We start from the raw sequence: 26,999 nt of genomic DNA, 5'->3' as shown, positions 1-26,999 counted from the left end.
CCCCGCTCCTCCCCGACCCCTTGCGGGGGGGGGGGGGGAGCCGCGCCCCGTCTCCCCACCCCACCCTGCTGCCGGGCGCTACAAAGCCGCTCCGGACTTTACGTAAGAGCCAGCCCGGCCCGGGCCGTGCCCAGCGCTCCCCGGGATGCGGAGGGGGAGGGGGAGTGAGCCCGAGCCCCAGCGCCGCCAGCGAAGCCCCAACGCCACGCGCGTCTAACACCAGCCCGTTTTGTAACCATCCTGCAGGCGCCGGCCAATGAGCGGCGCCGCGCCGGGTCACGTGCCCCGCGCTTTATATAATCGGCCGCGGAGGCGGGCTACTTCGGTCGGTGCCGGGCGCGAGCAGCATGGAGCGGTGGGGGCGCAGCCAGGCGGCTCCGGCTCCTCGGCAGCCCGGCCGCGGGGCCCTGTAGAGCGGGCCCGGGCCATGGGCTCCCACCCGCCGCCGCCGCTGCCGTTCGAGCTGGCGGCCGAGCTCTGCGGCAGCCCGCTGCAGGTGGATGCCCCGAGCCTGGTGCCCGAGTGGCAGGTGCTGCTCAAGCGGGCCGACGAGCTGGCCTCCGGGGGCCGGCTCCACGAAGCCTTCCAGCTCTACCAGCTGGCCTCCCGCCACCAGCAGCTGCGGGCGGAGCAACTGGAGAAGCTGGTGGAGTGCCTGGCGCAGGGTGTCCGGCTCCGGGAGCAGCTGCCCGCCCGCTGTAGCGGCGGGGGCAGCCTCCTGCAGCCCCGGGACTGGGATATCTTCAGCTGTCGCAAATGTCAGGGCTTCCTCTTCGAGCCCGTGTCTCTGCCTTGCGGACACACGTTTTGCAAAAAGTGCCTGGAGCGGGAGAGGGCCCCCGAGTCCCACTGCGCCCTGTGCAAGGAAGAGGGGAGCCTGGCGGCCGGGCAGCACCTGCGCGTCAATGTCATCCTCAGCAACCTCCTGGCCAAGTGGTTCCCCGGCCAAGTGTCGGCGTCGCAGCTCAGGCACGAAGGGAACTTCTTATATAAGGAGAAGAAGCTGCAAGCTGCCCTGCAGAAGTACAATGAAGCAGTCAGCCTAGGTAATGACACCCTCCCCACCCCCGAAACGATCTCCCACCGACCCATCCACAGGGGCAGGGTTAAGGGGGTTAATGCTGCAAGACGTAACGCCTTAGCATTTGGATTTTTGTGGGTGTGCAACTTTTGCGACTGATCGATCACAGCCAGGCAAAGGGGATGTTGGAAGCCCAAGTTTCTCGCAACCGAATTTGTTCTTACAATGCTGCTATGTGTCACTTATAGTCTTGCTTTTAAATCTGAGCCTATTTACCAAGTATTTTGACCAGGGCAAGTGACAGACTTTCATCCCAGGTGCAGCCGTTGCGTGGTATTCCTAGCTCTAACATTGGAGTGGGTGTGGCAGTCCGCATGGTGTGCCGAGGATCTGCCATAAAGCCGAGTCCTTTATAAAGAGGCAAACGTGATTGATTGCTGGAGTATTAAGCGTATTGGTACCAGTTTAAAATCTGAATCAGTTTGCCAGACAGTTTGTCCTGTACATACTACGGACTTCCAGCTTGTAAGTACAGGCAGCAGAGCATACATGACATAACGGTGCTCGTTGCTTGGTGTTTTGTAGTTTGACAGGGTAAACTAGTATCCATCATATTTACCTCTCCTCTCCATCTCTTTTGAGGGGAGGGATAACTTTTAGGAATCTGTTGTTTTTTTAAGTCCAAAGTGAAACTAGGTCAGGAGAACAGTGTGTTGCATAAGCTTTTAGCCTGCTACTCTGATCTGGATTCCCTGCCCCCTTCTTATGGAATGGTTGTATAACCAGTGAAGTAACAACAAACTGGGTCATGTTTCTGAAAGCATCCCAGAGGTTTGATCGTATTTATCAAAATTACGAGCGTCACAGCTTCCCCTTACATGGTGCTCATTGGAATATGCTTTATTTCAGGAGATGGTTGCTGCTTTTTGCCGAAAAAGGGCTTTTCCCTCTCTGGACAAATCTAACTTAGGCAGTGGCACGTGGTGAATCATTACTGGACATGTTGCAATGAGTGAAAAGATTTAAAATACCCTGGCCTAATTTGTTGAGGGATTTGCTTGTCAAATGATTTTACTGGAGATTTAGTGCTAGATCTTAGAATACATGCAGGTCACTTTTAGATCTCATGACAGTTCTGTGTCCTCTACAGTCCCCACCCAACAGGAACATGGTAGTAATCCAGAACAGCTAAACAAACTTCTGTAAACACTGTTCAGTTTAACAATGTCAAGCCAGTAATAAACATTACAAATGGTTGTGAAGAAAACTGATTTATTACTTTACTTATTTTGAAGCCAGATCAGTTATGTTGCATAAACTAAATGTAAAAGAAAGTTAAAATAACCATAAGGGTTCTTAGTCTTGAATATCCTTAAAAACAAGAATTTTTTCTTAAACCATATTGTGCCTAGCTGTTACAGCACACAGTGTATGAAACAATGGGGCCATTTGGTCTATGCTGTTGTAATATTTATCTGTTGGTTGCTGTTATTAGACATTGTGAGTGAGGTAATGTCTTTTATTGGACTAACCTGCTCGTGAAAGAGAAGCAGTTGAGCTACAGGGTTCTTCTTCGGGCTGTCATTTAATTTTTTGATTATAGTTATTTGCCATTTATGAATTTTGATCCCAAACCTTTTGAAAAGGGAGTTTTTCATTTTAAAATCCCATCTGTACCATAGCAGCATTAATTGGGCCATAATACAGTTATGACATGCCTTAAATCTTTCTGATCAGCTTCTATAAACAACTTGATCCTCTGTCTGAGCAGGTGATTTATTTGTGAGCTGTAGTAAATTTTATGTATGCAGTGTTTAAAGCAGTTGTGTAATATAAATCTGACACCTTTGTACCTGGAAATCCCCAGTGAGATCACCATATCTCATTCTGTAATTGATTATTTAAATAATGGATGTTTGGTTTCCTGAGACCACTAGAAAAAGGCATTCCTTTAAGAAAGAGTCCTAAAGAATAGGTCCCATGTCCATAATGTTTGTAGTAATTATGAGTCAATGTTTCCATTACTTGCAGCTCCAAATGACCATTTATTGTATAGCAACCGGTCCCAGATTAATTCTACTTTGAAATCTTATGAAGATGCATTGCATGATGCAGAAACAGCATGCAGGCTCCAACCATATTGGTCAAAGGTAAGTTCTAATTTTAACAAATGTATTTAGGGTAAAACCTCTTTGGCCATTCTGGTTGCTTAGCAGATGCTGTAGCACAGAAGAACTGAATTTGAGAGATGCCTCAACATCTTAGATCAGTTGAACTCAGACACATTCCATGATGATACAACTGAGTTCTCTGGCTGGGGAGAAGGGCAGGGTGGCACAGGCTCCTGGCTGATGGACTAAGCACAATTGTCACTGACCTTGATGGAGGTCAGGCTCACATGCCCTGTCAAAAGTTGAGTGCAGTGCTTGTATTGTGCTAGAAGGAAGCATTAAGGAGAAGGTTAGGAGATCAAGTTGCAGGGGGAGGTGATAAGAGGGAACCCAAGGACTTCCACTGTACCAGCATTTAACTGTGTCCAGATGCTGTGAGGGTAAACTTGCATGTGTATTTGTTGTGGGGGTAGAGATGCCATACTTCTCAGAGCTAAATATGAAATGTGTTGTGGTTAAAAGCTCAAAGACTTTTTATTTCTTCTCTCGTTATTTAAGTAATGTGGACTATCATAATTGCCTTGTGCCTGTTTTGATTTCACTTTTGGAATATTTTTTTCATAGTAATCATCTTGCTTTAATAGAGGCTCAAAAGGTGGTAAAAGGAAATAAACTAGAACTATAGATCTGTTTGCTTTCAGGGTCACTTAAGGAAAGGACAAGCATTAGCTAATGTGGGGAAAATAGAAGACTCTTTAAGAGAGTTTCTGTTTTGCCTTGCCCTGGATTTTGGGAACAGGACAGCTAAATCAGAGGCTCAAAAGGTGAGTTCTTTAGCCTTGTGCAACAACACTTAGATGACTGAAAATGAAATAGAGAATCATTTTTCTCATTTGTTTATATGTATTTTATATAAAAAGTAAAGATTACATGGTGATAGCTGGGGCGATGGGTATTCCTGTTCTAATTGTTTTGTGTCCATTGCTATACTTCAAAAAGTTTCATTGGCATTCACAAGAAACACAGCACATGATGTATGGAAAGGCTGTTTTGTGTGCTTAATATTAGTAAGAGTCGCCTATGTAGCTTAGATAACAGGAGAGTTGTTAAAAATCAATGGGAGGTTAGTATTGCACTCCTAGACTCCCTGCAATTACACTTCCAGTCTGTTTCCTAGTCTTATTACCAGGTAGACTGATGCTATCTATTGGGACGGAAGTGGGAGTTTCTACTTAATGTTCGCAAAAAGAAAAGGAGTACTTGTGGCACCATAGAGGCTAACAAATTTATTTGAGCGTAAGCTTTCGTGAGCTACAGCTCACTTCATCTGATGCATCCAATGAAGTGAGCTATAGCTCACGAAAGCTTATGCTCAAATAAATTTGTTAGCCTCTATGGTGCCACAAGTACTCCTTTTCTTTTTGTGAATACAGACTAACACGGCTGCTACTCTGGAATCTAGTTAATGTTGTATCAGTTTGAAAACTTAGACTGTGAAAACATGGCACTGTAGGGACAGGATTGCACTTGGGAGCAGCATCTCTCTTCACAGCCACTCAAGCTGCTGTGAGCATCAGCAAGCAGGGAAGGCATGAAAGGGAATAGAGTAAACAAAGGAAGTCTTACTTTAAAAGCGGTTTCAAAAGGCAGCTAATGATTAAAGATAAATGGACAGTGTGACAGATCTATAATAAGCCTCTTCCACTAGCAAACTAAGCTGCAGTATACAGCTGTTTGGTAACCTTTCTCTTTAAAGAGCTACTGCCAAGGTTGCTAATCCTTCTTTACATACGATGATTTTCAGTTATTAACGCTTACCTTAAGGTTTGCATGTGTATGTTTAACCCTTTGTTGAAAATCTTTGCTGGGACGCTCCAATATTATATAAAATTTAGTGGTGGTCCCTGCAGTGAAAATAAACAAGTACGTGATTACTCTGTTATGAGTGTTCATGCACCAGTTTGATTATAATATAGTTTATTTGGGAGGCTTTGAGTGATTGTAGACATTTGTATGGCTTTTTCCTGTGCATTCCTGAATTGCCAGCATGTTCCTTTCCCAAAATGCAGTCTCATGCACTGTCACTGATTCATGAAGTATTTTTGTAGTGGTATCTTCCTGTGTGGGAGCAAGATATAATGAACTGATATGTCTTTAAATTCAGGCTCAAAGTAGCCTTGTCCAAGAATGCTATACTAATTTCTACGTAATAGGGTCCTGAGGATGAACTAGACCAGGCGTCTCAAACTCAAATGACCACGAGGGCCACATGAGGACTAGTGATTGGCCCAAGGGCTGCATCACTGACACCCCACCTTTGCTGCCTCCGGGCCTGCCCCCACTCCACCCCTTCTATGAGGCCCTATCCTGCCTCTTCCCACTCCTTCCCTGCCCCCATTCCAATCCCTTCCCCAGAGTCCTCACCCCCAGGGGGTGCAGGAGGGTATGGCAGGGAGCTCAGGGCAGGGAGTTGAGGTGAGGGGCTGGGGTGCAGGAGGGGTGTGGCAGGGGGCAGGCAGTGAGTTAGGGTGCAAGCTCTGGCCTGGTGCCACTTAACCTAGAGCAGCTCTGGGGTGGCAGTGGCATGCACCAGGGCAGGCTTGCTATCTGCCCTGACCCCACACTGCCCTGCTCCATTCCAGGAAGCAGCTGGAACCATGTCCCTTGGGGAAGCGGGGGCTCAGTGTGCTGCTCTTGCTGCTCCTCCAGGTACCTCCCCTGCAGCTCCATTGGCTGTGGTTCCCTGTTCCCAGCCAATGGGAGCTGTGGGGGGCAGTGCCTGGAAGTGAGAGTAATGCATGAAGCCCTGGGGGGGAAGAGGAGAGGGCAGCAGAGTCATGGTTCTGGCTGCTTCAGGGAGCAGCATGGGGGTGGGCAGAAGGGCATGCCGGCAGGGGGGTACAGGGAGCTTGGCGGGCTGCATGGGCCGTGTGTTTGAGACCCCTGAACTAGACTTTGTCAGTTACAGAGTGCATCAAAGGATACAATATTCTATTGATTTTTCAAAGACTGTTTGCCTAACAGTGACATAGCCCCTCTTTATTAAATCCTTTAAGTGAAAATTTGTCATTCTGCTCATTGTAATTGGCAGTCTTCATTGGAATTCATTTTGACATTGAAGGTTCAATCCTGCAGTCTTGCTCACAAGAGGAGTCCCTTCTTTGGCTTGAACAGGACTATGGATTGATAATACATGATGTGCTCAACACACTTATGGCAGCATTGCTGGACCATGCCTGGACTTTGGTGAAACGACTGCAGTCTTTTCAAACATAGAATTCCTATTTTTTTAATGCATTCAGTGAATTGCACTGTGCTAATGGCTAGCAATTTGCTAGTGGATTTTACAGATTCATTTGTTTTCTGTTGGCAAGAAGCCATTGCCTGTTTTTCATGCCTGCAACTTTGCCACTGTCTCAATTTTTCTTTCTCAACACACCAATTTGTAATATAAGAGATTTGATTAAGCCTCGACCTAGGGGATGGTAAGTGTCCTCAGTTCCCAATTGCTTCAATGGGAGTTTAGGGTGCAGAGCACAAACTTGTATCAAATTCCTCAAGCAGTAGCTGCAGACATGTTTATGTAGAATTCTAGTTTTGTAATCTGCAGAACATAATTCATGTGTATAAGCGATGTTATCCTAAAAACAAAACCAGTTGACGACATATCAGCACATTAACTCTGAAATTGACTCTTTTGCTTATTCTAAGCCTGCATCACACCAGCTTTTGTTTTCTTCCTTTTGGGTTCACCCTAAATCTAATTAGTTGTTCAGGGCTTCTTGAGCGGTTTTGCAAATCAAAGATGTGTCTGTCAACTATCCCCTTCCTCACAATCTCCACTTTCCATTAAGAGATTGTAAGAGAAAAACTAAGTAGTGAAGTATGTATTCTGTTTTATATCACAGCTTCTACTTAGTTTATTTTCACCCATCCCGGGAAATGCTCAGGAACACTTACCAGATATCCTGCTGCTGTTGTCACCTCACTCTAGATTGAAGGGGAACCTTCTAAATTCAGTGGGATCTGGAGACAGCAGCCATAACCTACCAAGATTGCTCAAGGTAAAGAAACTCTGATGCGTGGTTCTTAATTTTGATGTGTTGTATGGGACATTAATAATTTTTCCAGATTGTTTTTACTGAGAATCAGAATACTTAATACAGACAAGCTAAAGATTACTTTGGGGACTGAAAAGATGCAACAAACTAATTTACTGAATTCAACTTAATTGATCCATAAAGAAGGAAGGCTGTCAGACTTCAAAAGATTTATTCTTTTATGGAGTAGATCCTTCTTTTCTTGTGTCAGAATTAATCCCTTTACCTGTGATAACAAATTCTAATCTTCCATGTAGTTTGCAGCAGAGATGAACCTGAGTTGTAAATTTTGGATCCTGGTGTCCCCAAATTTTTGGAGGTGTTCAGATCAAGGGTTTTTATTTGGCCCTTAATTGATAGGCCATCCACCCTGGATTCAGATTGGCTATTCTGGGATCTTTACTGATATGGGAATATGAGCCAGCCACGAGGTTGGTTTCAGATCCAGACTTCCATAATGTTTATGGGAGTTTGGATTCAGAGGGTTGGCTGAGGACTATCTTTGTTTCATCCAAACATGAAACTCCATGGGTGTAAATTCTCTCACAGCTGTAGGAAAGCTTTTCGCTAACTCCTGCAAACTAGAATGGTGGCTTTTGCACAGCTCTGCTCAGGTGCACCCTTAAGTCAATGCCACAGTCTTCTGGAAGACCTTTTGTGCTTTCTGAGAGGCCCCCTCCCTCAGAGCACCATTCCTGAATGAGGTAGATTATTTGGGAGCAGAGGAGACTATTCAACCTCCTATACCTGCCTTCCCGTGTACCATTGTCTGATGGCTCTTGACAATGACCTATAGTATCTACATTCATATTCACCAGGGGAGTAGGGGGAATCAGTCCCTCCATTTGATTTGGCAAACTGGTAGGCATTGTCCTATGAAATGGTAACTACCTGGCTGTTGCACGGCAACAGTAGGATTAAGGATGATGCAGCAGGTCATTCAATTTATGACCTGTTGTCTGAGATATTGTGACTGCTGTAAAGAAGAACCAGCAGCCCATTTTAGCTATTGAGTAAAAGATCAGTTTCACTGAAGCAGCCTCTTATATGTACTTTTCCTTTTATCAGTTTTGTATATACTCTTACTTCTTCTTGGAATAAAGATCATATGGTATTTAGGCTTTTAAACTAGCGGTGTGATATACAAAATATTTTTCACTCTTAACTTAAAGCCAGTCAAATGGGTTTTTCCATAGTTCAGGAAATGACTTACAGGGTGAGACTTTGCCAAATTACTGCCTGAATCAAGTATCATGGCTAAGTTATAGATCCCTTTAAATGAAGGCTGATAACACAGCAACACTGGGGTATGTGTGCTTGTTTTGTTGTGTATTGTGGGAAGATGGTATTTTGACTGAAAATAAGGTCCAGACCCAGTGGTTCTCAAACTGGGGTGCATTGGTTTCCTGATGGTCCACAACATGACAACTTTTGAGATCTGAGCAGGAGTATGTGCACGTATGTGGAGTTCTCTTACAAAGTGATCTGCAAATGAAAATGCTACAGAACTGCAGTCCTGATGTAAAATCATCTCTTTCGCACAGGTAAATGTGGAACAGAAAAAGTGTTTCCCTGCTCAGGAAGAACAAAAAATGACTGACTGTGGCAGTCTGAGAAAATCCATTCAGATGATGGAAAGTAAAGGCTGTGCAGAAGAGAACAAACATGACTCCACCCCAGAGTCTACACTTCTCATTTCTGAGAAATGCAGCCTTCTGAAGAGAAAGCACTGCTCTGAGGAAGTGAAGAGTGCTGAGGTGCCCTGCAAACTCATGAAGAAAGGTAAACCTGTTTAATAAAACTGGGGGCTGGTCCTGTGCTATGAAATCAGTGGGTATTTTGCCTGAGTAAGGAATGCCGTGTTGGATCCTTAATTCCAGCAGGAGTTTTGCCTAGTAAAGAGTGCAGGACTGGGCTCCAAATTAGACTTTCATGTCTTTCCTAATCACTCCAGATTGTAGTCAGGGCTTGAACTGATGTGACCCTCCAGAGAGTGAAGCTTCCTCTGTAAAAGTAATTACACTAATCAATCTAGAAAGAGAACAAAAGGGATTGAGCCAAGCCCTTGTTTACCAGTTGGCACCGACATTTCTCATCATTCTCAGGGCTCATGTACACTCATGGCACTCTGTCAAATAGTAATAGTAGAATTTAAATTCAAAATGTTTTGATGTGCTTATTCATATTTACAAAGCATGAATGTTGTTTATTGCTCATAATGTCTTTGAGATCACAAAGTGTTTGGGCCTGATTCGTCCTCCATTCAGTGGATATACTGTGGTGTGACAGGAGAATCCAGCCCTTATATATTTCCAACAGTGACAACATGGTTGTGAGACACTGTTAATTCAAGACTAAATTCAAGCCTGTTGTGAGTTGTGCCCACTTATGCCAAGGCTGATTTTGGTGTCTGCACATAAATTATTCAATGATCCTAATGATTCAATAACTACTCATAAATACATGCAGTATGTGATCACAGTACATGTTAAAAATCAGATGCTGTTTGTGAACTCACAACAGTCTGTCTCTGAAATGTTAAACCAGTCACACAGCTGTGTCCAATTATATATTCCAGTGACTTTTTTTACAATTATAAATAGGTACAATTGATGCCAAGGGATCTAGTGCTGGCTGCCGCATTCCATTTGAATTTGTGGACCCCTCTGACCTGGATTGCTCTTTGTGTATGAGGTATCCATTATTTTCCATCAAACGTTTTTGTTGTACCTGTTTTTCATTGCCATGATCTATGGCATTCCCTAGCTTGCTTGGTTGCTTATTTTTCTATCATTTGGAAGCTGTTTGGTGGGGGATGGGTTTCCCCCCTCACTTGTAGTTTGGTTCTGAAAAGTTAACTATGAATGGGACTGACTGAAAGCTTTTGATGTGCCCCAGACAAATGACTGTTCTGACACAATGTATCTTTTGCCAGGGTTAAATAGATTAATGAACATATCTGAAAGATTTCTTCTTACCAGCCACTATGAGGAAGACAACACTTAGTCCTGTGCAGTTAATTTAATACATACACCATGTATTGTCTTTTTCATAATGCTTGAAATATTTGAAGAGTTGATTTCTATGAAAACACTTTACTATAGCGGCACCATTTTATGTAAAGGTGTACATGTGTTGCAATAATAAAGGCCTTATAAGCAAATAGAAGTCCTTTGTCTCTAGTACTTAGCCAAAATAAGTTGGCACACATAACCAAACATAGGCTCAATATATACTTGCTCACTGTTCTGTTCACAGTTAAATATCACTGATTTCTCCTCAGAGATGCTTCTAATTTAAACAGGAGTTGCCTAATGCATCAGTTTTATTATTGGTCTTCCATGCGCCATTAAACTTAGACAGAGGCAAATATCTTCCCAACTAACATTTAAAAATCCACAAGTTAGAGATTTTATTTGGAAGAATAGTTTATCTTCAAGCCAGTGTGTGGCAGTAAGTTAAATGGTAGGAAAAGCACTAGTATATTGTAGCTATTATAGGTCAACAAAAGAGCAAGTGTATACCGCAGATAGAGTTCAGATACAAGAGGCTAACCTAGTTCTTGTAGCTGTATACAAACAGTGACTTCAAATCATGTTTGTTAAAATGTATAGCAAAACTAAGTAGAACTAACATTAGAATTGTGTGCAGAAGATGTAAAGTTTAAGCAGATCTGTCAGTTTGTGTAATTTCAGGAGTTACTTAACCAGTCCTCAATTAGGATGATTACCTTGACATGTAACCATAAGAATAAGGAGTTGTTGGTTTCTCAGGGTTCTGACAAGGACACAGTCACACCCCAGGAAGGAAAAAAATCCCCAAAACCAATTAGCTGTGTTCTGGATTAATCTCCTATTAGCTTTTAGCTTTTAAATGAATTGGTGTTTGGTTTTTTGGGTTTGGTTTTTTCTGGACACATGGCAGCACCAGTTTGGATTTATCATTCTTTTGACAAGTCTGCAAATATTTTTGCACCATCTTAAGATTGTTTAAAACAAAATGAAATATTTTGGAGGAATTGGTGTATTTGGTTGGCTAGTTTCAGCTTTTAACAAATTGTTAAAACAAAACAAAAAATAAAATCAGAAGCCTAAACTATAAACCTGAACCAAGTGCTCCAAAAGCTTACACAGCTTTCAAAAGATTCAATATTCGTAAGAGCAAAACTTTCTCCAACACCCCTACCATATATGCGTGCACGATTTGAATTTGGCTGTTTTAATGAGTGTCAGTTTGACTGTTTACAAAGCAATTTTCAGACTTTTTTTAAATTACTTAGCTCTGACTTCCCTGACTGTCAGAATATTGGCCCTGATCCTGAAACACAGGACAACACAGATCCTTGCAGCCACATAGAGTCCCACTGAAGTCCTTGAGACCACATGGATGTAAGGGCCTGTGTAAGGAGATCCTGTTGGAGGATCTTCCTCTTGCTGCTGATATTAATGCAGAGTGGTCCTTATCCATATTATGTAATTCAAGAATGTCTTATCCATGATTTTGAGGCTGAGGTGTACCTTGGACTAATAGTGACCTTTCACCAACTAACTGTAGAAGCTACTATTGACCTATTTCGTGTAAGTGGTAAAGTGTTACTGACCTATATCCACTTCAGCAGCATGCAGTAAGCACTGGCAGAACATGTTTTGTGGTGATGAGTCACCCATTCTAGCTGTGAGGGGCCCAGCAAACTGTCCTGATAGGAAAAATAGTAAGAGGCCAATATGGCAGCTCTTTTGTGACCTAAAAATCAAAAAGGTATCCTACAGAAATGGAAACATGGACACATTGTTAAGGATGAGTTATATTAAGTCCTGCCTTAGCTCTCGAGATCCCTTCCAGCCCTACATTTGTATGCTTCTGTGTTTGGAAGGTATTTCCTAACGGGTGAATATTTTTGATGTTGTCATACTGCACTTGACAGGTGGTCTCAAGAAATCTTTCTCTAAAATATAGATTTCTCCAATTTGTGAGGCTTAAATCAGCCCCCATTAAACTCATAGCAAAACTCCCATTAGTGCAGTAAGAGCTGGATCAGGACTATGATATAATAGACATTTCCTGTGCTGTAAGCTTACATTTAAAGTTGTATTTGTCCAAGTAAATAATTGTAAGTTGATTAAATATACACTCATTTTAGAACTTGGTATTAAGCATTTTAAAGCAAAACAGGTAATATTCTGCAGTCAAGTTTCTGCTCTTAAAATCCTGTCAATTGTTTGAACTGATGTGCAACAAGATAACTGGCATTATAGAATCCCATATGCTCCCTCACTAAGTGTCTGTATTTATAGCAACTAATGACACTTAACAAAAAAGCAATAGCCAGTTTATTAAGCATCAGTATGTTCTTAAACATACTTTGCAGGCTGAAAAAATTAAGTATGGAATTGTTTTTATGCATGGACAATAGCACCCAGATTTATCTTGATAAACCAGTTTTTTTTAAATTGTCTTTAATAAAATGAACTTAATTTTATTTAGCCTGACATAACTACTTATGAGGCTTTAAAATATTGAGTGGTTTTTTAAGATCATAGTAATTGGTTTTGAATGGTCTCATTTCTAGTTTCAATGATTAGAGAGACTTTGGTAACATTCCTGGGGTGTTGTGGGCAGGGGTTTGGTTTTGTTTAAATGCTCATCAGCAGGGAAAGATCTCTTGGAATTTATATACCTTCTTCCAATGAATTTAGCCAGAAAAGACCACCAACTTGAAAACAATCACAATGTGTATGTTTTGATGAAATATGACTCTAATGTGCATTTATTTTATGGGAGAATGTTCAGTTGGAAGTTAGAAGCTATGCACTGTATTCAAACAAAACTAAATTCTCCAGCACTAGATATGGTAACAATAGTGTGTACCAATTTTATTAATCCTATAGGTCCCAAAACAATTATCCATGTGCTTAATTTTACCCATGAGAGTTAGGGTTTGCAAGATCAGGGCCTTATTTTTAATCAGCTTAATTTGAAAAACATAAGGTCTATCTTATTTTGTACTGCCATTCATCACCATAGCATGAGTGCAATCCTCTTCAAATGAAAATCAGTGACAAAATTTCTGTTGACTTCAAGGGAACCAGGATTTCAGAGTACCTTCTACATTTGATTGGCAATAGCAAAATGCCTAAGTTGAATAAATACAAAAGTTGTGAAAAGCAAGAAACAAATTTCTGACTAAAGTACACAGAATTCTAACTACTGAATAGATATGAAAAGATGTTATGAAGCAGCCTTATCTTCTTGCTACACGATATTGTCGCTTTTTTGTTGATTGTTCCATTCCAGGCTTTTTTATGAACCTGTCACCACACATTGTGGGCACACCTTCTGCCTGAAATGTCTTGAAAGATGCCTAGATCACAACCCAAAATGTCCCCTGTGCAAAGAAGGTCTTTCTGAGGTAATGATACATGAATTTAGTCCGCATACACTGGAGGGGAGGGGGAATTAATGATTTCAGAAATCCACTGGTATATCCAAATATACTTGAAATCCCATATGATATGGGAAAGAAGCCTTTTTTAAATGTCTCTACAGCTCTGAGAGTTCATGTTTTCTGTGTTTAAACACTTAAGACCTAAAGCCCTGATCCAGCACAGAGCTCGCTTTGTGCGGTTGCAGATTGAGATCAGTGCTCTTCCTGGTTAGCCCATGTGGTGCATGCTACTGGACCAGGGCTAAGGTGTTACTTTTTGTCATTAATTGTTCACTTGAACTTCTTCATGTTCTTAATTCATGCCTTAAAAGGATACTGTCAAGTAGCTTAAGGCAGGGAAAAATTAGCATCTAAAATTGTTAAATTATTTGTGACCTTCACTAGTAGGATTTGGTATGCTTTCTTTGTCTCTGGTTTACTGTTCAATTCTTGCTCTCTTGCAGGAATGCATATTTGTAATTGAAAGTTTTTTATAAAAATTTGGGAGGTGAGGGTTGGCAGCAAATAAACTGGAGACATTTCTCATGTTTAACAGATTTCAGGGGTGGATTTTTAAATATGCTTATTGGTCAACTCCCAGGAACTAACGATTTTTAATTGTAGTGGAGAAGGGAAGAGTAGCTAGGGTTTGTACAGTCTATACAACAATATTTTGTTCCCTCTTCTGGCTCTGATACATTGTCAATGGCACTAGTGTTGACTTGCTGCTGCACCAACCAAAAGTAAACAAAATGAGTACAGTTAATTTTAAGCTCCATGGGAAACACAGCAATGATATAAATGTGTAAAAATTCTGACACACATAAACCCAGTAGGGAAAGAAATGATCTCTTCAGAGTGAACACATTTAAAGGACATAGGAAACTCTAAATGATTACCATATATACTATCATAAGCAGTTCATTTATAAACTGATTCCCTCCCCACCAAAGATGGATAAGTAAAAATAGAAAATTTTTATGACCCATTCATAAGCCGACCCTATAATTCAGGGGTTGGCAAACTTTGGCTCCTGGGCCATCAGGATAAGCAGCTGGCGGGCTGAGACGTTTGTCTACCTTATGTGTTGGCAGGCATGGAGGTAAGCCTAAGTAAACAGTTTTCCTGCCTGCTGCTTACCCTGATGAACTGGGATAGCAACTAGTGCAGAAATTTTGGGGCAGAGGGGGAAGAAGCTGGGGGTCAGGGGAGTAATCCCTGGGACCCCCACACTCTCCTCATCCCTTCCCACCTTACCTAGGGCAGGCCAGGGGAGAATGTCTCTGGCCTGGCCAGAGCTGCTCCAGCAGGCCAGACTGGGCAGCACGGCCGCAACCTGCCAGCCCCAGAGCTGCAGCTGCTTCGGAGGCTGTGGGGAGAGTGGCCTGGCCAGAAGCAGAGAGACTCTGGCCCTGCCTCCTCCCTGCTGGCTGTGCTGCCTCTCCTTGCCCCTCTGGGGGGAGGGGCTGTGTCCCAGCTCTTCCTCTCTGTTGCTTTCCTTTTTTACTAAAAAAAAAATCGACTTATGAACAAGTATATATGGTAGGGCACTTTGACACTAACTCTTTGAATGGAGTAATAAAACTGAAGCTCATCATGCATCCAGCTGTTTCTGCTATGTCTTGGGGAAATACAAAAGCCCACAGGAAATGGCCAACCCCCAGCAAAATGACACAGTAGCTTTTGGGGGTTGTTTTGTTACTGTCTGTGTAGGTTATCAATACCAATTACAGGAGTAATAAACAAAGAGCGCAATCCTGCAAGCTCTGGGCATGAAATTCCCCATGACATTCATTTGGTGCATGACGTTCATGTAGGATATTGGCTTGTAATGCTGTTCTCTGTATTGCTTTGAAAAGTCTTCTAAAAAAGCGGTGCCCTTCCCATGTCTTTATAATAGTGTGGTGCTGCAGGAGTACACCCAAACCAGTAAGGGGTTGTCATCGCCTCTCCTGTAACCCAGGGTACTCCGGTGCTGTACAGCTCTGGCTCAGAGCCCTGACACCAACAGCCTCTCCCAGCACAGTGGCTTCACCCTAGAGTCCACCAGTCTGGTTGCCGCTTGCCAGGGTAACCCCAACAGCCCTTCCAGTCTCAGATCTCTCCAAAACCATCACACACAAGATCAGTGTGTGTCTGGCTTTAGTAAAAAGACCAGACTTGACACTTCTATAGTATAGTAATATTGTATTGAATCAGTTGACTCAACTGCTTATTCTTGGGAGTCCAGAATCCCAGGTCCTGGGGTGTCACAAGCAGGTCGGAAAGCAAGGAGGGAAATGGATTAGTGACCCATTGTTTATAATGGAAGTGACCAAATACTATTAAGGAAAGGCTGTCGGAGGAAGCTTTAGTGAAATAGCACATGGCAGCCATTGCTATACATTGTTTGATATCTGCTCAGTTGTGCCTTCTTGTTGCAGTGCTTGGCTCTGAGGAAATATTGCAAAACAGTACTGATGGAGGAGTTAATAGCAAAGTATCTTCCAGAGGAACTCACTGAGAGAAGGAAGATTTATGAAGAGGAAATTGCAGAGCTTTCCAAGTACATAATCAGTTTGCATGGGCTTTCATGGGGGCGGGGTTTAAACCAATCTTTAAAAGTAGTTTAGCTAGCAACTGAATGGCTCTCATCACTGTAGAACATGTCCTAAGGTACTGATAAAGGAGCTTACTCTGTATTAGATGATTCAAGAAGGGCAGGCTTCAGACACACAAGACTAAACTTCAAGCTATCTGGTAGCATACTCTTTTGGAGGAAATCCAAACCAATAATGAGGTGCATTACAATGACATTGTGTTCTGTTGACCTTTGTGCATGTCACAGTGGCTTGAAGTGGAATTTCACACCAATACATGTGGATTGGAAATTGGATGGGAAAGGGGGACAGTTAACATCCAAGCTCTAAAGCAACCTCAAGAGATGAGGTGATAAATCCTTCCAACAAAGCCAGAAAGTTAAAAAAAAAAAAAAATAGTTCCATTAATTATAATGGAATATCATTACTATTATCTGGAAAGATGAAAGCAAAAAATCGTTTAACTGTCTTTGTATAATATAGAAATCTTGTCTTTCAATTTTGATTTTATTGTAAAGCACTTTGAGATGTTAGCAAGATAAGGCATCCTGTAAATTGCATTGTATTTCATAATATGTCTGTAGTTTGTACCTTTCTAATGCTTTCTCAAAGATGGTGCATGTTTTCCTATATGTAGTGGGTTTTTTTCTTGTAGCTTAAATAAGAACGTTCCCATCTTTGTCTGCACAATGGCCTATCCTACAGTCCCTTGCCCTCTGCACATCTTTGAGCCATGTTATCGACTGATGATTCGAAGATGCATGGAGACTGGCACCAAACAATTTGGAATGTGTATCGGTGATCCTATCAAGGGGTGAGTGACCAGTGCACACCAGTGGTGGCAGTTGCATTTCTAGATCAGACCAGTGATCTGTTTAGTCCAGTAGCCTGTCTGTAGTAGCTGCCTCAGAGAAAGGTGCTGAAAACCCCATAATGGACAACTGGAATAACAGACAGAAGGGCCGTGGGGGGGGGGGAGGGGGGGCGGCATTTCTTCCTAGCAGTGTTAGTGGTAGGCTGATGTACTGAAGCATGAAGATGAGCTTTATATCCCTTACTGTAAACTTTTACCCTGGCTCACAGAAGTTTATTAGGTATGGCTTGAGAAAAAGTATGGTCTCATTAGTTTTAAATTTATTTCTTTGCTACTGCCAGCCAAGTTGGAATGCTAACTAATTTTACTATCAAAAGAAACAGTCATGTTATCAGGTCAGATTGACATCTCCACTGTATTAAATATAGTGGTTGGGATAGAAGTATAGTCAGCTTAGTACATGGACTGGCTGAGCATTTACATCATGCCATTTACAGCAAAGTGCCAATCTTGTATCACCCTGCCTTGAAGCCCACATCTGCATTTTGACTTCTCACCAGTGTCATAATGGTCTGTATGAGCCAGGGACTGGAAAGCAAAGCTTACTAAAATCATTGGTAAGTTTTTTTTCTTGTAGATTTCATAGTCCTTCCATAGTGCTTACTATCCTTAACCCTACTGGGCCATAGAGTTTTCACTGAACATTTGAAGTTCTTACATTCTGAAATGTAGATAAATAGTAAAGTGAAATATCCTTCTAGAACAATTGCACTGGTGCAGTATGTGATTACCTAAGATATTCCATTGCAAAAGAAATGATCAGTATTCTAAAATTCAATGGCAACAAACTACATTAATGCAGAATTAAGGTTGTTTGGTGGTATATTGTTCCCTTGCAAAACTCAGACTGCTGAAAACCAGGAAATGCCCCATTAAGATCACCCATGCAACCTTAAATCTACCCTCTTTCAGCAATGTTCCAATATGCCCTGTAACGGCACACTTTGCTTTGCCAACCCCATAGTTGCTGAAATGTGCTAGCTCTTTACCTCCTTTTTACAGCCCATTCATTCTCACTCACAGGATTCCATCTAACACTATTAAAGGACAAAAATGAGAGGAAAATTATCATAGCTCCTGGACACATCTCTGATATGATCCAATGTATGAGATGAACACCAGAAATAAGGCTCAGATTATTTCCACCCAATGAATCCCCACCATGCCCAATAGGACACAGCTTCTTAAATCGCTGGTTAGATGATGCAGAGTGGGCAAAACATGATGCCTGCACTGTCCATTCCTAAGCTCTGTGCAATGTTTCTTTGAAAACGTCACATTAATCTGCCCTAGTAATTACTTGTCCCAACCAGTCCCCACAGGAGCTAATGAAAAACAGGTTTTTTCCCCTAGGCAAGTCTTGAACTGGTTGTTCATCAGCCATCCCAGTGAATCCCCTATAAACTTCTTCCCCTTGCTGCAGCCCCAAACCCCCCTCTCCTTATTACTCAATTCCTCAGCCTCCTAATAGCTATCTCCTCCCAGGAAGCAGTCACACTTAATTTTTTTCCTCCCCCATAGACTGATTACATTCTCCCACAAAATAAAATGCCACCTGTGACTTGCAAAGTGCAGCTGCCTCTGGCCACTCAGTCCAAAACTCCTTTTGTCTAAGATGCGGGGCTTATAATTAATTTATCCTTAGTTATGTTAACTGAAGAGGATGAGTTCACCATCTGTCTTAGTGTGGTCTGTGATTCATCCAGCCATTAGTACATCTCAATTTAACAGAACAAGGCAGCAGAAGGGAACTGGCTTCGTTTTGGTTTTGAGGCCTGTAACTTGGATCCCCTAGGTTAGATGACCACACATTTGGATCATTAATGATTCCTTTTGCCCCCATGAGGCGCATCAAATTTCATAGCAATCCAAGTAACCATTTGCCTTTTAGAGCACTTACAAAAGTCAAGCTTTAAAGCATGTAAAATGGCAGGCATGAAAACCCTCTAACCACCTTTCTGTATTGGTGCATATGCACTGTAAAAGATACATTTTTTTTTTAAAAATACTATTCTCCGTTTGGGTCCCCCAGAGATTGAATGGGTGCCATGCACTACCTGGAGTAAAACTCTGATTTGAGACCATTGTGATCTGCATCACATTAATAGTTAACTTTAATCTCTAGCTCTGTGCGCAGGGAAAAAAAAACACCTAGAAACTCTTTGAAAAATGGCTTGGGGGGGAGAGGGCTTGTATCTCAGAACCCCTAGCCCAAAGGATCCCAATTCTTGGTCACTAAACCAACTGTGAACCTTCCTGAGGCAGGCCAAATTTCAAATGAATCCAGCTAAGTGCCTTGATTTTAGAGAACTTAGAAAAGTTGGCCTTATTATAATGGTGCTGGGCATTCAGCTGATCAGCTTGCCTGAACATTCATAAAGGTACAGTTTTGAAAAGTGTTGTATAACCTGAAGGAGAACAACAAAAAATATGTATTACATGTAGTACTCATTGACACCGCTAAATATCTTTGTATTAGAGTGGCTGTTCAGTAAATCTACAGAACTGAACCTGGAAAGAATACAGCCAGTTTATTTGCTTTTGTTTTTATTTAAATAGGTTTGCTGATTATGGCTGCATTCTGGAGATCAGAAATGTTGAATTCTTTGCTGACGGTCGCTCTGTTGTAGACAGCATTGGCAAGAGGAGGTTTAAGGTGGTAGAGCACAGCCAGCGTGATGGATACAACACAGCAGATATAGAGTACATTGAGGATCAGAAGGTGAGTTTACCGAAGATTATTTTCCAAGAGTTTATCTTTATAAAAGTAGTGTGTATCAGGATGGGCTCTTGCCAGGCTTCCTAATAGGGTACTTCCGGTTTCCTTTATATTGGTAATCTGATTGGATCTGGCCCTACTCCCCCTGAAATCAATTTCCAAATTGGATTGGGCCCATTATCCCCAATTTTTTTAAGTCCACTATTACTGAGAAAATATGTAACACCCAAAATGTGTTAGGTGCTGTGCTAACCTGTACGGTATTTATAGGAAGACAGTGCCTGCCACAAAGTTTCCATATTTAAAAAAAAACCTGAACACAAATCATTTGAGGACCCATTTTCATTTAAATATATAACTCTAGTAAGTAGTGATTGGATTTAGCCTGACAAACATTTTGTTCTGAAAATGGATTTTTTTTTTGTTTTAGAACCTAGGGGTGAAGAAAGGTTGAGATACTTTTCAGAAAAATAAACCAAAGAACAAACTTTCAGGATCTGCCCTAGAGTTCTCAAAAGAATTAAGACGGTTGTGCCTTTTGAAAATGTAATTGGAATTAACTCCAGCCTCACCCCCTCTCTGTGCTCTCTTCAGGTGCAAGGAGAGAACTATGCTGAGTTACTTATTCTACATGATTCTGTATATGATCAGGCTTATATGTGGTTTAACTCACTCAAACAAGCACTCAAGAGTCGAATTCTCAGTCATTTTGGTCCAATGCCAGCTAAGGATCCTGACCCACAGGTACTTTATATTTATCCAGGAGTAGAGGTTGTCATTTTTGTTGATTACAGGAAGTTTAGCAATCACACTGATAAACCAAGAAGAATTTTCTAAATCATTGAAGAAAATATTAATCCTCTTCATGACCCTGTATAACCTGTTCAATATCTGAATTGTTGCCATAAGCTATTGCTGCAGTAACTCTGAGCAAGTCAATATTAATACTTCGTTTAATATTGACCAAATTAATCCCTATTGATTTCAGTGAATGTGCACCATTTTGTAATGTAACTGAATTTGTCCCAAAGTTTAGGTAGAAAATAGCGATTGTACAAAACAGTGAACTGCAGGACAAACTTGATGCTAGTGTTACAGGACTCAATACTGCAAGGTGCTGGAGACCCTAAACTCCAAGTACTAACAGAGTAACAGATGTTGGGGTGCTAAATCCCTAATAGATAGGGCCCTACCAAATTCACAGCCATGAAATCTGGTCTTTTGTGCTTTCCCCCATACAGATTTCACAGGGGGAGACCAGTGTTTGCAAATTTGAGGCCCTGACCCAAAAGGGAATTGCAGGGGGGTCACAAGATAATTTTGGGGGGTTGTAGATTGCTACCCTTACTTCTGTGCTGCCTTCAGAGCTGGGTGGCTGGGCACCCAGCTCTGAAGGCAGCACCCCACCAGCAGCAGTGCAGAAGTAAGGGTGGCAATACCATACCTTGCCACCCTTCTGCATGGCTACCTTTAGAGGTAGGCAGCTGCTGACTGAGGGCCCAGCTCTGCAGGCAGCAGTGCAGAAGTAAAGGTGGCAATACCATACCATGCCGTCCTTACACCACTGCCAACAGCAGCACAGAAGTAAGGATAGCAGAGCCACAAACCCCTTACAACCTTGTGACCACCCCACAACTCCTTTTTGGGTCAGGATCCCTACAATTACAATAGCTTGAAATATCTGAAATCATTAAATGTATTTTTTAAATTGACCAAAATGGACTGTGAACTTGGTAGGGCCCTTACTTATAGGTTTTGGGCCCACTAAGACATAGTCTGAAGATAATGCAGAGGACACAAATTACATATTACTAGAGGCAAAAATGGGTCTAATCCAAACACTCTAAATTATAGAAAAGTTTAGGATCTGGGTATAAACTGTGTATGTCCAACTAGAAGTTATTAAAATGGCATTTGGAGGGACCATATAGAAAAATGTATTGCTCCATACCAAGATTTTTTTGTCACTGACAATCTTAGCTTCCGCAGCATAATGTATGTGTTCTCTATTGCAGGCTAGCCCCAATGGCCCTGCATGGTGCTGGTGGGTCCTTGCTGTCCTTCCACTTGAGAGTAGAGCTCAGCTTCCGTTTCTTGCCATGAAATCCCTGAAAGACCGCTTGAATGGCATCAGACGTGTCCTTACATTTATGTCCCGTACAAGGTCACGATGATGCTGAGAACAAGCTGTGAAGACTCTTGCAATACTTGACTGTGGAGTTGCTCTTGTAACTATATCTAACTGCAATAATGTCTTATGACATTGGTGTCATATGGTGTGTCAAAACAAGACAAGTTTGAAGTCTAACTTTCAAAGGAAATAAAATATAAAGAGCCAAGGATATTTACAGATCATTCAGTAATATCCATTTGGATCTCGAACTTTCTTGAGACGAGTATTCAATTGCTGCACTGCTAGGCTATTATCATCGGTGTTATATAACAGAACAAAGTGATCTTGTTTGCCATAAACCTTTTGAAAGTTTGAGGTGGGTTTTCTGTAGTAGTAGATAAAGGAAATCTGTGCGGTTTAATGTGAAAAAGAAATACTGATAGTGTTAAAGCATTATTTCAATGAACTGCAAAGTCTTTTATTCCAAATGGTTCAGGTTTATATAGCATTGTGTATTATAATGTCCACAACTTCTGTTTGATTTATTTTTGCACTATAATGACTTTTTTGGTTTCCAAATGTATATTGTAATTATTTGTGTACATTCTCTACACAGAAAGTAAGCTGCTCTATTTATTTATGGGGTCTTACCATGTATGAATGACTACGGGAAAAGATATTAGGAATACACAAGCTACTACATCGATCATTTTCAATACATTTGTGTTTGAGTACTTTGTTTTTCTATCTCCAGTGATCTATAATCTAAGAAGGATTGCCCCCAACACAGCCAGCCATGAATATGCAGGCTTTGTCTGAAATTCAGTCGTTGCTGGGTAAAGCTTGATCCTACAATCTTAGCTTGGCCCCCAATCAAGCAAAGCACTTCAGCATATGCTTAAGTGTATTTGGGGCTTTGGGTAATAAACTTCAGTGGGGTTTGCCCAGAGAGATGACTGAAGGATCCAGCCATTAATTTTGCACAATATAAAGAGTAGCATTATGCAGCAGCTTGCAGTGAAATGTTGTATTTGAATTGCTATGAGTATCACAGCTACCTACAAACACAATGCAGGAGCAGGTGTAAGAAGCAACCTTTCACAAAAGAGAACTAGAGGGGTATTATTTCACTTCAGGTTACTAGAGTGATTCTTTACATCAACCCTTTTTATATGTTAAGATCTTATGTTTGTAATTAATATTATGATTTGATTTTTGCTATGTAGGGCTCCAGGAGGGCTCACAAGAAGGAAGATATTTTAATAAACTTTCTATTTATTCCACCTCAACCTCCAGGTTTTTCCATTAGCCACAAGTCTCTACCTGATCTCTGTGTCTTCTGTCAGACTGTGAGCAGCTTGATAGCTAATGGTTAAAACCCCAAAGGCAAATGAAAACTGGGTTTCACTTTTTCTGCATCTTTTGCGCTGTGTAACATTTTGGGCCTGATCTTGCTTCCATTAAAGTCAGTTGGAGTTCTACCATTGACTTAAGTGGGCGCAAGCTTGGGTCTTTGTAATCTAAACTATGGATTTCCTTCTTCAGAGTGCAAGTAGGATGGATGAAAATTCATGATATTGCCCAGAATAGTATTTATTATTTCATACCCTTCTGGAAAAGTCCTGTAGAATTTAATCAAATATTGTCATCTTTCCATAGGCTTTTAAAATCATTTTAGTTTGAGATCATTTATTTTATTTCAGTTTTATAGTTTTGAGTAATTTATGAACCCTGTTAACATTCTGTAAAATGTAGTTTTTCATCCTTATTAATGACCGAAGCCATTTCTGTATTAGTAATGTATAACTTGAGACCAGTCCTGCTTCCATACAAGTCAGTGGGTGTTTGGTCCTCACATCCATGGGAGCAGGATTTGGTCTTTAAGTATCTTGTATTTTTGGGCTGTTTTCTCACTGATCTTTTTGCTCTTTTCTGCATGCCAGAACTTCTGTTACACGTATTCATGTTACTGGTTCACAGATAACTGTGGAGAGTTCTTTAATTACACTTGACAATGGCTATTTTTAAAATAGGCTAGCCCTTTCCATCACCCTCTGAGTTGAGACCACCAAGTTTCAACTCTTGGAGTGAATTACATCTACCAGTTTCTACATACACCACTGTGTAGTGTTTGTTTTTGAGATACAGTAAATTTGGCATCTTGTCTGAAATGTGAGGAAAATAGGTTTAACAATAGTCACTTAAATTTTATATAGTATGTTGATCTGATAGTATACTTATTATTCTTACCATCAAGTTGTCCCCATAACTAGGTCTACTGACCTACTGTAGAATAAAAACAATCCTGTTAACTGTGCACCCAAAAGTATTGATCAGGTTTTGGCTGCACACCAAATACAGGCTTGGATTCATAGTTCTTTAATAGCATAGGGTAAAATTCACCCCTGTGTAGCAAACCCATTTAAATCCCATTTAACCCCTATTTGGGGGGGTTTAAACAACATGTATGCTTTTTGCTGGTCCTTCACACCAGTTAAATTTTCACTGGAGCTCAATTCAGCAGCCTGGAAGTCACCAGCAAAAGTTTGATTTCAAGGGGGGAGTTTGGTCCCCAATAATGACAATCAGATGAGAGAAATATCAAACCATAGCTGAATGAAAGCCATCTGCCATACCAATATTGTAGAGCTAGCCAAAAAGCAGCCCTAGTATGGGTTTCCTGAAAGTTTTAGATTCATTTACACTTGTTTGATGTGATTTTGTTCATTTGCAACCTTCACCATTTGAGACGTGATTAGTGCAAATGCATGCAAATAACTTAATGTTGGTCATGACATTATGCCACATTCCTTGGTAGGTAGGTGGAGGAAGAGATACTCGCATCAAATTTCTTCAGTAAATTTGTTTCCATGACGAAGTACAAGGCAGACTCAAGCTAAGACTCCTTCCTGCTTTGTACACTACATCTAACAATAACAAAATGATGGGAAAACATGAATGAAGGGGGGGAAAATACAGTATTTTTTCTCTTGGCCAGCTCAACTTGGCCAAAAAACTAAAAATGGGTGTGACTGAACAGAGTAGATAGAGCCTGATTCTGATCTCATTGATGTGTAAATCAGGAGTAACTACATGTAAGGCAATGGAATTACACCAGTATAAAACTGATGTGAGAACAGAATCAAGCGCAAGGTTCAGCAGACCCTTCTGGAAGTCAGACCTGGTTAGCCTCATGGTGGTAGTGCTGGAGTTCCCTTTTCTTGAGTGCTATTATGTTTTTTATTAGCTGTTAAGCTGACAGCTGGGATTTCTCATTGCAAAGTGGCTGGTCCATGCTTGGGCTACCCCTCTGTCCTGTGTGAGTATTTATTAGCATTTAGAGCATGTACAAACCACTAATTTGTTCCAATAATTTTAATCTTGTTAAAAATGGAGTTTGACAGATTTGTATTTACTGGGTCTGAATCTGTTAGATAGTGAGGTATAGAGGTTAGAGCATTTATAAACTGAAGTTTTATATTTTGGATGTGGTCACTCAATGATTTCTTTGATACTGGAATGTTACCAGTGTTTAAACTAGTTAATGAGGGCCACAGGTACACTTTCAATGCCTTGTTGGTTTTTTTTTGGGGGGGGGTAGTGGAGAGAGTGATTCATGTAGCTTTTGTGAAAATAGATGTTTTGCCTATCTGAGTAACTGAGTTCAGTTTTGTGCAAAACTCAATGGGAATTGTATGCATTTAGGGTCTGATATAATTGTCAATAGACTCGCATTGACTTCATGAGGGGGTTGGATCAAGCCCACAAAGACTGTAGGCTTAAGAAGAATGCAGAAAAGTACCTTTGTAAATGAAATACTCTGCCAAGATTTGCAGGATAAATATTGCCAATATAAAAGAAACCAGATCATTTAATACAGGATTTAATTCTTAAATGGCTGATGCACAAAAGCTGAACTATTACACTGAGGTCTTGTCTACATGGCAGTGCAGTGGTAACTACAGCAGTATGAACTGTAGAGTATGCTCTAATTGTCCTATGTAGACCCTGCTGGTGTGAACTAGAAAGTACCTAGTTAGTGCTGCTGTAGTCCTATTTGAAACAGGGCAAGTACTACTTAGTTCACACTAGCAGGGTATACAGGGGTCAGAGCACAAATTGGCATATTCTACTGTTCACACCTCTGTCATCAGTACTTCCCTGCAGTGTAGATATGCCCAGAGTTATACATGCAGGTATCATGTACAGAAGTGCTTATTAATATGAGGAGTTTTCATAGGGTCTAAATTGACCCTCAAATAGAAGTGCCTGTATTTCTGTGTTACTGGTTGCCATTCTTAATCTTCAGTCATAGCCTACCCCCCACCCCCTTTTTAATTCTTGACATCAGAGTGAAGGAACACAAGTTTACAGATCAGCACTGTGGCAGAAACAATGTAATTGTTTTACATACATCTACTGGAGGGAAAAAAGCTGGTGGAAAAATCATTTTAAGATATCTTCATGTGTTGCTGTAGACTTTCCTATTTAATACCCTTAAGCTATGTGGTTATTAGAGAACAAGAAACAAAATATCTATCAAGTCATTTTAAATAGTGACATTTCTTTGGGGGCTTGTGTATTCTACTTGTGTGTAAAGCATCCTTTTATTTTCTTCTTGCACTAATGAACTTGAAGTGAAATTAAATTCAACTCTTGTCATTGAACAGCAGTACTATTCCACTACCTCTAAAGTTTGACATCTCTTTTCCAATTCATGTTATGTTCAAGATATTAATTTCATAGTCCTGTCAGCCTGTGTGTATCCAGTAGTACTAATTATGTTGTATGGACATAAGTTTGTATGGATACGTGTTTGTTAATTAAAATGTGTGTTCACACTCTGATCTGTATCTGATAAGAAATTACAAAGATGGAAAGAATACCCTAAATCACTATGGCACTCGTAACTTAAGGCCTGCTCCCCACTGCAGTTAATGGAAAGATTCTTATTGCCTGCAATGGATCCTCAATCAGGCACAAGTCAGGAAAAGCACTTCAGGATGGATTTCAAACACATACTTATTTTAGGACACTACTAAGCATGTGCTTTAACTT

General features: G+C 41.2%; 1 protein-coding gene across 3 annotated transcripts; it reads left to right on the top strand.

Annotated features, from left to right (window-relative positions):
• Positions 1-222: 222 nt before the first annotated feature.
• LONRF3 (LON peptidase N-terminal domain and ring finger 3) lies at positions 223-26,779 on the top strand. 3 transcript variants are annotated; one of them, XM_038416239.2, is made up of 12 exons: positions 223-1,046; positions 3,053-3,171; positions 3,834-3,956; positions 7,041-7,196; positions 8,777-9,014; positions 9,836-9,926; positions 13,527-13,641; positions 16,080-16,201; positions 16,891-17,049; positions 19,669-19,831; positions 20,423-20,572; positions 21,844-26,779. In XM_038416239.2, exons 1-12 carry the CDS (start codon positions 257-259, stop codon positions 22,000-22,002), a joined length of 2,385 nt encoding a protein of 794 aa, XP_038272167.1. In that variant the 5' UTR covers positions 223-256; the 3' UTR covers positions 22,003-26,779. The 3 variants fall into 3 exon arrangements, 2 of the variants coding, with proteins under 2 accessions (XP_038272167.1, XP_043348083.1); XR_005294864.2 differs by lacking the exons at positions 20,423-20,572; positions 21,844-26,779 and adding an exon at positions 17,547-17,666 and having other exon boundaries at positions 19,669-19,805; XM_043492148.1 differs by lacking the exon at positions 20,423-20,572.
• Positions 26,780-26,999: the final 220 nt, after the last annotated feature.

This window comes from Dermochelys coriacea, chromosome 9, assembly GCF_009764565.3.
Source record: "Dermochelys coriacea isolate rDerCor1 chromosome 9, rDerCor1.pri.v4, whole genome shotgun sequence".
Taxonomy (NCBI): domain Eukaryota; kingdom Metazoa; phylum Chordata; order Testudines; family Dermochelyidae; genus Dermochelys; species Dermochelys coriacea.
The sequence above is the reverse complement of the archived record's forward strand: the minus strand, read 5'-3'. Positions and strand labels throughout refer to the sequence as shown.